General features: G+C 44.9%; 1 protein-coding gene across 4 annotated transcripts in view; it reads left to right on the top strand.

Moving 5' to 3' along the window:
- Positions 1–12670, top strand: part of atp8a2 (ATPase phospholipid transporting 8A2) — an 890601-nt gene that overhangs the window by 240135 nt on the left and 637796 nt on the right. For all 4 annotated transcript variants that reach the window (XM_072476889.1, XM_072476890.1, XM_072476891.1 and 1 more), the window contains one exon: positions 2625–2736. In XM_072476889.1, coding sequence (XP_072332990.1) covers positions 2625–2736 — 112 coding nt within the window. The remainder of the gene's footprint in view (positions 1–2624; positions 2737–12670) is intronic.

The following is a 12670-nucleotide window of genomic DNA, read 5'->3' as shown; positions in this document are numbered from 1 at the left end:
GTGCTTGCTGACCTACATTGGTTCCAATGTCCCAAGTCTACAATTTTGAATTTTTATTATTAAGTTGAAATCCATTCATGGTTTTTCCCCTCCAGATCTTTATAGCCTGTGATAAATTTGCAGTTATACAAATCCAGGCCCATGCGTCCCCTGTTCCCTCTCGCCCAGGTTGGCTGTAGGTCTTTCAACAAACTCGGGCTAAAACTCCAGAATCCCTAACCCTCTGTTCCTCTCCATAAAATTATAGAATCATAGAATTTACAGTGCAGAAGGAGGCCATTCGGCCCATTGAGTCTGCACCAGCCCTTGGAACGAGCATCCTACCTAAGCCCATACCTTGACCCTATCCCTGTAACCCCACCTAACCTTTTTTGGACACTAAGGGCAATTTAGCATAGCCAATCCGCCTAACTTGCACATATTTGGACTGTGGGAGGAAACCCACGCAAGCACGGGAAGAACGTGCAGACTCCGCACAGACAGTGACCCAAGCCGGGAATCAAACCTGGGTCCCTGGAGCTGTGAAGCAACTGTGCTAACCACTGTGCTACCATGCTTCCCACGTTTAAGGACGAGGAACATGTATCTATAAAGTATCTCATCATGACCTCAGAACTTCTCAAAGCTCTGTAAGCAGTGAAGTACATTTGAAGTGTAGTCACTATTGTTGCATTGTCGGGAAAGCAGAGAAACCAAATTGTGCACAGTTGCATCCATGAACTGTAATGAAATAACTGACCAATTCAGTTGTTTTGGTGGTGTTCAGGAAGGATAAATTGACTGGTGTTACAATCCTGTAAGGGACCATTAACACCCTTAAACATAAAACAGAACACCCTAAAATTAACTGACAGAACTACGCAACAAGATTTCATATGTTCAAATGAAAACAAACCTATTATCTATAAGAATTAAACAATCAAGCGCTATTATGCTATGGCTTGTAATTACTTATGCTATGAACTCAGATCTACTTCTCCCCCCAAAATGTCCTTCTCACAGCTTCCAAGTTAATTCTACTGACTGTTTTCTGCCACAAAGCTCTCTGAGGTGCGCCATAGACATTGTTCTCTATCTACTAACTAGGCAGATCTTACAGCTGCTTTTCCCATCAAAATCCAAACTGAGCTTGAGCCCCACCCATATTCTGTATAGTGGACAATAAAGTTAATATTTTCCTCTGCTTAAAGTGCAGACCTGACTAACAATCATCCCCTATCGGCTCTCTTAAATCAGTCAGATGTAAACTACACCAAAGAAAAACTGCAACTTCTTTCTTGTGAGCAAACACCCAGTTAACTTAAACAAAAGAACCATCTACTCATAATAGGTCACCTCTATGACAATATGGCATGGTTTGTTCTCAAACAAAAATATTAATAAATTATTGACCTTCAACAAAACTCTTTGATTATGCAACCTATATGAATGAGCTCTATTTCTAGTGAATGTAAATGCCCTCTCTACAGACTCAACCCACTAAGAGGTTCAGAGGTTGGTCACCCATTATTTAAATTAATTTTAACTCTGACCCTGTAATAAAAACATGGATAATTAAACCAAAGCTATTTCTTCTGTTTCATGATTGTTTATCAGTTTCTCAATCAGGCTTTTCCATTTATCTTACATTTAAGTCTTTAATTCCTAAAACTTGTAAGTTATTCTAAAACATATGAATTATAAACTAGATGTTTGCAACACTCAAACCCCATGGGAACTCTCCTACTCTTTGAATCCCGCCATGCAATCTTTTATAATTGCCTGAGATATATTCACTCAAAAGATGACACCTTCTACAGTGCAACATTCTCTTCAGTACAGCACTGAAGTGCCATTTGAGTTTTTGTGCTTAAGAATTGAAATGGTGCTTGAATTCACAACATTGTTACTCATTGCTAAGAGTCCCCCGATCAAGCTTTTACTCGCCCCCCCCCCCCTTATTATCTCCTCCTCCAATTTCTGTCTGATTATGTTTCTGTCATTGTCTTGGGGTGTTTTTATTTAAATTGAGTTGTACGCCTAGTTTGGCTTTGTGAGACCATTGCCCCCTATTATTTTGGCAAGAAGATGACAAGTGAGCCAAGTCAAAGGGCACTTGCGGTCTGATCACTGCAGAGTAATGCGTAATTTCCACCCATTTCCTTCTCCTGAAAGTGTGTTGAATTTTATGTGGAAAAGGTTGCTACTGAAGGTTCAAATCCACCTACTTTATTGTAGGGCTCACCAATGGATCCAGCTAACTGGTGCCCTTCCATCTGTAAATAAGCTCATTCTCTAATCTTTAGTTTGGAACTTTTACAATTTTTCACAGATTCTTGTACTTGTCTCTACATTTTCCCTGAGTAGGGATCACAAAGCCACTTCATGGGTGCGATGATGGACAAGTGGAGTGCTGTCTGTATTTTGGGATGCATCTTTAGGAAGCAGTAGAAGAAACTCCTGAATATTGTTATTATAGTGGTTGACAGCTTTGATAAACAATTTTTCACATTTTCTGAAACATTGCAAACACAGATGTTTGTGGCCTTCAAATTTACATCATTAAAGTTGCAGCTTTGAACTGAATAGCTGTAGTGTGCAAAGTTTGTATTTGTGTTTATAATTATGTTATTATCCTGCTGCAGTCCTGTTTCAGTAGGACCTGATCAAATTCTGTTGAGAGGAGCACAGCTAAGGAATACGCAATGGATTCAAGGCCTTGTGGTCTACACTGGACACGACACTAAACTAGTGCAGGTTGTTATCTAAATTTCTTGTTTATTTTTTATTAATTGTGCAATTGCAGCTTATATTTGCATTTTAAAAATTTATTGGTGAAAACACCTGTTCCAAATCTCATGGTTGCATCTAAGCAGAAGAGAATTTAAAAAACCATTACACTGGTGGATGTACCCGTTGAGTTTTTTTTTCCAACATGTCCCCTCATTAACTACATAACCTAATCATTGGAACAGGTTTTCCTGTAAAATCACTGCTAACTATTTCTGTTCCAATTTCTGTGATGAAGATTTAAATGCAAAAGCCTAGAAATCCTACACTGCTACCCCAAAAACGACCCCAAAATGGCATCTCCGCAACTGATTCGCCATTCAAAAGCATTGAACATGCATTGAAATGTATTCAACAAAACTAAATTCCTGTACTGAGCTCATAGGTGTGGACTAAACTCACCATAAAGGTTAAGATTTGTTCATTCAGTTTAAATACCTTTTCATGGCATAGTAAGCCTTAAATACTGCCAAACAATCTCTTTGGCACTGAAAATCAACTTCTACAAATGTGTAATCTCATTGCTTCTGTTTTTAATTATTGTCAGAGCTTTTAATATTGTAAAAAAAAATTTTTTTACCTCTCACCTCAGTCCAATATTTCTTTTTCCCCTCTCTTGCTTGTCGTTAACTTTTGAATTCAATATTCCAATTTATACTACTTGATTCAGACTGTACGGCTCATTAAGATAAGAAGTAGACCACATAGTCCCTGCAGCCAGCTCTGTCATTCCGCAGATCATGGCAACTCTTTACTCTCAATTACAGATTCCTGCCTGATACCCATATCTCTCGCTTCCCTTAGAATCCAAGAATCTAATGATCTTAGCTTTGAATATATTCAACAAATTAGCATCCACATTTGAATGATTCATTACCTGTTGAGTTAAGAGGTTTCTCCTCAAATCAGTTTGAAATGGCCGACCCCTTATCCTGAGATTGTGAGCCCTCGTTCTAGATGGGGAATCACCTTCCAGCATCCTCCTCCTCAAATTATGTTGCATTGAGATTTCCTTTTCATTCTTCTAAACTCCAAGTAGAAGACCCACCCAACTCAATATCTCCTCATAGGACAACCCTCTGATTTCACTGAATCAATCCAGTGAATCTACATTGCACCTCCTTCTAAGGTAAGTATATTCATGTTCAGGAGCAGATGCCAAAATTGTATGCAGTATTCCAAGTGTAGTCTCACGAAAGCCCCATGCAATTGTGACAAGTCGTCCTCACTCTTATACTTTGAACCTCTTACATTAAAGACTAACATACTGTTTGCCTCCCTAATTGTGTGATGCACTAGCATATTAACTTTTTTGTCGACATCAAAATCCCTCTGAACGCCAACATTTGAAAGTATACTAACATTAAAAAAATATTCTGATATCTATTCTTCCTACCAAAAGTGTATAAGCTCACATTTCCCCAGATCTACCATCTTCTTGTCCACTTGCTTAACATTCCTTTGCAGGCTACTTCGGCAGAGCTTAATGTTCGAGGCAAGGTTCACATATACTGATTTGAAAAAAGGAGGGGAACGCCACATTGAGCATTTTCAGGAGCCCCAGAGCAATTTTGTGAAAATCAAACACTTGCATGAATAATTATTTAATTAGTCTGTGGAATTCTCTTCCTCAGAAATCAGTAGCGGCTGGGTCATTGAGTACATTCAGGGCTGAGTTAGATAGATTTTTGATAAGCAAGGGAGATTTCTGTTCAGCAAGGGAGTCCAGCCGTATGAGTGACAGACAGGAAAGTGGAGTTCAGGCCACAACCAGAGCACCCATGATCTTATTGAATGTTGGAGCAGGCCAAGTGGGTTATTCCTGCTCCTAACCCGTGTTCTTGTGTTCATCAGGCATCCCGTAGAATCAAACACCATGCAAGCCTTATATGCTGCCAGCCAATCAGAGGCCAGCAGCTCTCCAGTACTGACAGTACCAATGGGAACAGTGGCCTCTGCCGGTATTGGGCCTTCATCAGGTATTGCTGATGTACACCTGGAGAGAGATCAGTGGGACAGGATGGAGATACCGGGGAAGGAGATCAGCAGTAAGGGCAATGCCTTCTCGTTGGGTTTCCCTTCCCAATGCCGGGCCCCTTGATCGGGCACAGATCTGTGAGTACAAAGGATTCCGCCCTCTCATTTAGACCGTAGGCAAGACTGATGGAGTTGTCCTGCATGGCGGGTTCCTCACTGATTGCTGGTAAAATTCCAGCTGGCGCGATGAGGCCGCTAAGTGGCTATAAAAGCGACTCAATTGGCCACTTGGCCTCCAAGTGGGAAGACTGCCCCCCACTCTTGCACCCTAAACCCGATTGGAGGAACTCCGAAAATGGCATATTAGAGACCATGTCATGAGCTGTGTGGGAGTAGCTGCTTTTCTGCTGGCTCTGGCGCCACTCACTTATAATCCATCATGTATCCTGATTGCCTGACATGTTATGTCCCTAGAAGACTTCTGGCTTAATTAGTATTGGGAAGATTATGCCTAAAAACGTCAAAACATCTGTCGATAAAAGAGTGTAGCCGAATTCAATGTGGGTGGATCGGCCCTTTCAATATGCCAGCTTGATCTTCAGAAGGTCTGTCGACTATGCACCCTTGGATACTCTTGAAAGTGGTGAAAATGATGACTGCTAACATTATCTGAGTTATTGACCAACGGCTCGGTGTGTTGACCCAAATCTATGTGCTCATGAGGTCAAGTTGTAAAACACCATTAAGAGGTTTGATGATACGTAGGAGAGAATTCTGAACGTTGAGCATGACGCTTCCTTTGCGGAGGCAAGAATTCAATCTTTGGAAAACCGGCTGGCGGGTGTGGAGGTTATGTTTTGAGGACGGGCTGCTATGTTTTCTCAAGCTGCGGGTTTCAAATTAGAAAGGGTGCATTGTATCCTATCTTTGAGGCCAAGGGTTGGTTTTCATCCCAAACCCTTAATCATTCACTTCCACAATTTTAAAGATCGTCGGAAGGTCCTGGAGATGACAAGACAGTTGGGACCTGGCTGGACGAGGGAGTATTTCCTTCTTCCAAAACTTCTTTTTTTTTTATTAAATATTTTATTGAAAATTTTTGGTCAACCAACACAGTACATTGTGCATCCTTTACACAATATTATAACAACACAAATAACAATGACCTATTTTATAAACAAAAAATGAATAAATAATAAATAACAAAAATGAAAACTAGCCCTAATTGGCAACTGCCTTGTCACAAGTAACACTCTCCAAAAATATAATTTAACAGTCCAATATATAATTATCTGTAGCAACGACCTATACATACTATACAGTATATATTAACAACCCTGAGAGTCCTTCTGGTTCCTCCTTCCCCCCCCCCCCCCCCCGATCCTGGGCTGCTGCTGCTGCTGCCTTCTTTTTCCCATTCCGTCTATCTTTCTGCGAGGTATTCGACGAACGGTTGCCACCGCCTGGTGAACCCTTAAGCCGACCCCCTTAGGACGAACTTAATCCGCTCTAGCTTCATAAACCCCGCCATGTCATTTATCCAGGTCTCCACCCCCGGGGGCTTGGCTTCTTTCCACATTAGCAATATCCTGCGCCGGGCTACTAGGGACGCAAAGGCCAAAACATCAGCCTCTCTCGCCTCCTGCACTCCCGGCTCTTGTGCAACCCCAAATATAGCCAACCCCCAGCTTGGTTCGACCCGGACTCCTACTACTTTTGAAAGCACCTTTGTCACCCCCATCCAAAACCCCTGTAGTGCCGGGCATGACCAAAACATATGGGTATGATTCGCTGGGCTTCTCGAGCACCTCGCACACCTATCCTCCACCCCAAAAAATTTACTGAGCCGTGCTCCAGTCATATGTGCCCTGTGTAATACCTTAAACTGAATCAGGCTTAGCCTGGCACACGAGGACGACGAGTTTACCCTGCTTAGGGCATCTGCCCACAGCCCCTCCTCGATCTCCTCCCCCAGCTCTTCTTCCCATTTCCCTTTTAGTTCATCTACCATAGTCTCCCCTTCGTCCCTCATTTCCCTATATATATCTGACACCTTACCATCCCCCACCCATGTCTTTGAGATCACTCTGTCCTGCACCTCTTGTGTCGGGAGCTGCGGGAATTCCCTCACCTGTTGCCTCGCAAAAGCCCTCAGTTGCATATACCTGAATGCATTCCCTTGGGGCAACCCATATTTCTCGGTCAGCGCTCCCAGACTCGCGAACTTCCCATCCACAAACAGATCTTTCAGTTGCGTTATTCCTGCTCTTTGCCACATTCCATATCCCCCATCCATTCCCCCCGGGGCAAACCTATGGTTGTTTCTTAACGGGGACCCCCCCAAGGCTCCAGTCTTTCCCCTATGCCGTCTCCACTGTCCCCAAATCTTCAGTGTAGCCACCACCACCGGGCTTGTGGTGTAGTTCCTCGGTGAGAACGGCAATGGGGCTGTCACCATAGCCTGTAGGCTAGTCCCCCTACAGGACGCCCTCTCTAATCTCTTCCACGCCGCTCCCTCCTCCTCTCCCATCCACTTACTCGCCATTGAAATATTAGCGGCCCAATAATACTCACTTAGGCTCGGTAGTGCCAGCCCCCCCCTATCCCTGCTACGCTGTAAGAATCCCTTCCTCACTCTCGGGGTCTTCCCGGCCCACACAAAACCCATGATGCTCTTTTCAATCCTTTTAAAAAAAGCCTTCGTGATCACCACCGGGAGGCACTGAAACACAAAGAGGAATCTCGGGAGGACCACCATCTTAACCGCCTGCACCCTCCCTGCCATTGACAGGGATACCATATCCCATCTCTTGAAATCCTCCTCCATCTGTTCCACCAACCGCGTTAAATTTAACCTATGCAATGTGCCCCAATTCTTAGCTATCTGGATCCCCAGGTAACGAAAGTCCCTTGTTACCTTCCTCAACGGTAGGTCCTCTATTTCTCTACTCTGCTCCCCTGGATGCACCACAAACAACTCACTTTTCCCCATGTTCAATTTATACCCTGAAAAATCCCCAAACTCCCCAAGTATCCGCATTATTTCTGGCATCCCCTCCGCCGGGTCTGCCACGTATAGTAGCAAATCGTCCGCATACAAAGATACCCGGTGCTCTTCTCCTCCCCTAAGTACTCCCCTCCACTTCTTGGAATCCCTCAACGCTATCGCCAGGGGCTCAATCGCCAGTGCAAACAATAATGGGGACAGAGGGCATCCCTGCCTTGTCCCTCTATGGAGCCGGAAATATGCAGATCCCCGTCCATTCGTGACCACGCTCGCCACTGGGGCCCTATACAACAGCTGCACCCATCTAACATACCCCTCTCCAAAACCAAATCTCCTCAACACCTCCCACAAATAATCCCACTCCACTCTATCAAATGCTTTCTCGGCATCCATCGCCACTACTATCTCCGTTTCTCCCTCTGGTGGGGCCATCATCATTACCCCTAACAACCTCCGTATATTCGTGTTCAGCTGTCTCCCCTTCACAAACCCAGTTTGGTCCTCGTGGACCACCCCCGGGACACATTCCTCTATTCTCATTGCCATTACCTTGGCCAGGACCTTGGCATCTACATTTAGGAGGGAAATAGGTCTATAGGACCCGCATTGTAGCGGGTCCTTTTCCTTCTTTAAGAGAAGCGATATCGTTGCTTCAGACATAGTCGGGGGGCAGTTGTCCCCTTTCCTTTGCCTCATTAAAGGTCCTCGTCAGTACCGGGGCGAGCAAGTCCACATATTTTCTATAGAATTCGACTGGGAATCCATCCGGTCCCGGGGCCTTTCCCGCCTGCATGCTCCTAATTCCTTTCACCACTTCTTCTACCTCGATCTGTGCTCCCAGTCCCACCCTTTCCTGCTCTTCCACCTTGGGAAATTCCAGCCGATCCAAAAAGCCCATCATTCTCTTCCTCCCATCCGGGGGTTGAGCTTCATATAATTTTTTATAAAATGTCTTGAACACTCCATTCACTCTCTCCGCTCCCCGCTCCATCTCTCCTTCCTCATCCCTCACTCCCCCTATTTCCCTCGCTGCTCCCCTTTTCCTCAATTGGTGTGCCAGCAACCTGCTCGCCTTCTCCCCATATTCGTACTGTACACCCTGTGCCTTCCTCCATTGTGCCTCTGCAGTGCCTGTAGTCAGCAAGTCAAATTCTACATGTAGCCTTTGCCTTTCCCTGTACAGTCCCTCCTCCGGTGCTTCCGCATATTGTCTGTCCACCCTCAAATGTTCTTGCAGCAACCGCTCCCGTTCCTTACTCTCCTGCTTCCCTTTATGTGCCCTTATTGATATCAGCTCCCCTCTAACCACCGCCTTCAACGCCTCCCAGACCACTCCCACCTGGACCTCCCCATTATCATTGAGTTCCAAGTACTTTTCAATGCACCCCCTCACCCTTAGACACACCCCCTCATCTGCCATTAGTCCCATGTCCATTCTCCAGGGTGGGCGCCCTCCTGTTTCCTCCCCTATCTCCAAGTCCACCCAGTGTGGAGCGTGATCCGAAATGGCTATAGCCATGATTATCATAGCGCGGGAACCAAGCCCGCGCTTCTCCCTTGGCCCCGCCCCCAATGGCCAATGCCCCATCTCCTCCACCTCCCCTCCTCCCCCCATTACCACCTGTGGGAGAGAGAAAAGTTACCACATCGCAGGATTAGTACATAAAACCCCTCTTTGCCCCCCACATTCGCCCCACCACTTTGTTCGAACGTTCTTTTTAATAACCCGCTCATTCCAGTTTTTCTTCCACAATAAAAGTCCACGCTTCATCCGCCGTCTCAAAGTAGTGGTGCCTCCCTCGATATGTGACCCACAGTCTTGCCGGTTGCAGCATTCCAAATTTTATCTTCTTTTTATGAAGCACCGCCTTGGCCCGATTAAAGCTCGCCCTCCTTCTCGCCACCTCCGCACTCCAGTCTTGATAAACGCGGATCACCGCGTTCTCCCATTTACTGCTCCGAGTTTTCTTCGCCCATCTAAGGACCATTTCTCTATCCTTAAACCGGAGGAATCTCACCACTATGGCTCTGGGAATTTCTCCTGCTCTCGGTCCTCGCGCCATCACTCGGTATGCTCCCTCCACCTCCAACGGACCCGCCGGGGCCTCCACTCCCATTAACGAGTGCAGCATCGTGCTCACATATGCCCCGAAGTCCGCTCCCTCCACACCTTCAGGAAGACCAAGAATCCTCAGGTTGTTCCTCCTTGCGTTGTTTTCCAGTGCCTCCAACCTTTCCACACATCGTTTCTGATGTGCCTCCTGCGTCTCCGTCTTCACCACCAGGCCCTGTATATCGTCCTCATTCTCGGCTGCCTTTGCCTTCACGACCCGAAGCTCCCGCTCCTGGGTCTTTTGTTCCTCCTTTAGCCCTTCGATCGCCTGTAGTATCGGGGCCAACAGCTCTTTCTTCATTTCCTTTTTGATCTCTTCCACACAGCATTTCAAGAACTCTTGTTGTTCAGGGCCCCATGTTAAACTGCCACCTTCCGACGCCATCTTGGTTTTTGCTTGCCTTCCTTGCCGCTGTTCTAAAGGATCCACTGCAATCTGGCCACTCTCTCCTCCTTTTTCCATCCGTATCCAGGGGGGATTCCCTTCTGGTTTACCGCGCAGTGTTTTTAGCCGTCAAAATTGCCGTTGGGGCTCCTATCAAGAGCCCAAAAGTCCGTTTCACAGGGAGCTGCCGAAACGTGCGACTCAGCTGGTCATCGCCGCACCCGGAAGTCCTTCCAAAACTTCTTGGCGGTGACTGAGGCCAAGTGTCGGGGCTTCAGGGAAGTTTAAAGGCAACTGAAGGCTGCTCGAGTGAATTATGTTATGCTTTATCCTGCAAACCTGAAAATTGTATCCGACAATTCTGTAATTTAGCTACTGCCTTGGCCTTCATTGAATCCATGCGGGGCAAATATTTTGAATGATGGTTTGCAGCTCAGACTAACTTGAGCTTTAATCTGGACTCTTTCCCTATCATGGTGTTGTTGTCGTCTGAATTTGTCTTTAATCCTGTTCAAGGGAGTTTCTATTATATAAACGCTGATTGAATATCTTGTGCTTCTCTTTGAGTGCTTTAGGAACTCGTATCAGCTTATCTCAGCTATGAAAGATGTGCCATGTGCTGATTATCCACTGTCTTCCTTATAGTATCTGAGTGTTAATCATGTCAAAACCGCGTGGCGCCATTGTTGAAGCGTGGGTGGTGTTCGACGCAGATCTCCATTCTTGGGTCTAAAATGTGGGAGGAGCGTTTGATTCCCATTCCCTTTTTGGCTCTTCTTTTCTTCTCGTTGTACTGGAAAAATAATCCAGATGGTAACGATATTATGGCAGTGGGGTTAATTCTACGGGTCCTCGGTCTTAATGAGGAATGTCCTCTGGGAACTAGTGTGGTCGCGATTCTTTTGTTATTATAGGAGGGGTTCTGTGTTATTGTCCTATCCTACTTTGGTGCAAACTGGTCTTTAATCCATGAAAGGAACGGTTTGAGGATAACCTGGTTTTTCTGACGTAGAGTGAGTTGGATGAGATGGGGGAATGGGGTTGTTGTAGAGGGAGACTTTGATTTTCCTCATATTGACTGGAAATCTCTGAGGACCAGGGGTCCGGATGATGAGGAATCTGTTAAGTGTGTCCAGGAAAGAGTTTTGGAACAATATGTGGATAGTCCGACTAGCGAGGGGGCGAGATTGGACCTAGTACTAGGGAACGAGCCCGGCCAGGTCATTAAAGTTGCAGTGGGTGAACATGTGGCGAATAGTGACCACAATTCTGTAAGTTTTCGGATACTCATGTTACTGTGAGTCTGATCATCTCACCTAGATTTACCTAAAACTGAACCACTTCTAATAAAATAGTATTATTGATCAGAAAGCATTCAATGCCTGTATTTTTCTCTCTTGCCGTGGGAAATCAGTGATTAGTGTTACCCTATAGTCAAATGGATGTGACAGAAATTCAAAATCAGGAATCATAACAGCATGCCTGTGTTCCACTACCTTATTCAGTAATGTTACCATTTAGAGCTTTGTTGCTTTTATATGGCATGTAAATTATTTTTCGTTTGGAGAGTATTTATTGGTGATTCAACCTGTGGAGCTAGAAAAGAGCAATTTATAGCAGATCTTGTAAAATGCCCTCAATATCTCATAACTGAAGTGCGCTGTCTGGATAGTTTAGGATGTCAACAGCACCGAAAAGAAGTAACATAAATGGAATTAGCATACATTTATAATCTACACATGGACCCAACGTGTAGGCAAATAAGCAGTAATTGGAGTGCGATCCATTTTTAATACTCCTAATTATGTTGTGGACATAGAGTCAACTGCTTTTTTGGAAAAGGAAAGCCCATGACTATCCTCTGGGCTATTACTGTATAAATACAATCAAAATTCCTCTCAACATTATTTTAAGTGGCGTCACTCCATTTATTTCAAGGCTATTAACGTTATAGTTAACAAAGGAATTTCAAATTAAATTGTACATGCTGATATCCCTTAGTACAATTTGGAGGTCAGATTTTCTTTTCCCTCCCTTCCTCCTGGTTAATGGAAGCTGCAGTTTTTGGCTTTTTAAAATTCTTTCGCAAGATGTGGGCGTCACTGGCTAGGCCAGCATTTATTGCACATCCCTAATTTCTCTTAAGTTGGTGGTGAACCACCTTCTTGAACTGCTGCAGTCCACGTGGTATTGGTATACCCATAGTGCTGTTAGGAAGGTAGTTCCTGAATTTTGACCCAGCAGCAGTGAAGGAATGGTGATATAGTTCAAAGTTAGGACAGTGTGTAGCTTGTAAGGGTTGTTGCAGATGGTAGTGTTCCCATGCATCTGCTGCCTTTGTTCTTCTAGGTGGCAGAGGTTGCAAGTTTTTAAGGTGCTGCCGAAAGAGTCTTGGTGAGTTGTTGTAGTGCATCTTGTG

This window comes from Scyliorhinus torazame, chromosome 15 (genome assembly GCF_047496885.1).
Source record: "Scyliorhinus torazame isolate Kashiwa2021f chromosome 15, sScyTor2.1, whole genome shotgun sequence".
NCBI classification, from domain to species: domain Eukaryota; kingdom Metazoa; phylum Chordata; class Chondrichthyes; order Carcharhiniformes; family Scyliorhinidae; genus Scyliorhinus; species Scyliorhinus torazame.
Note: the sequence above shows the minus strand (reverse complement) of the source record. Positions and strands in the feature narration are given on the sequence as shown.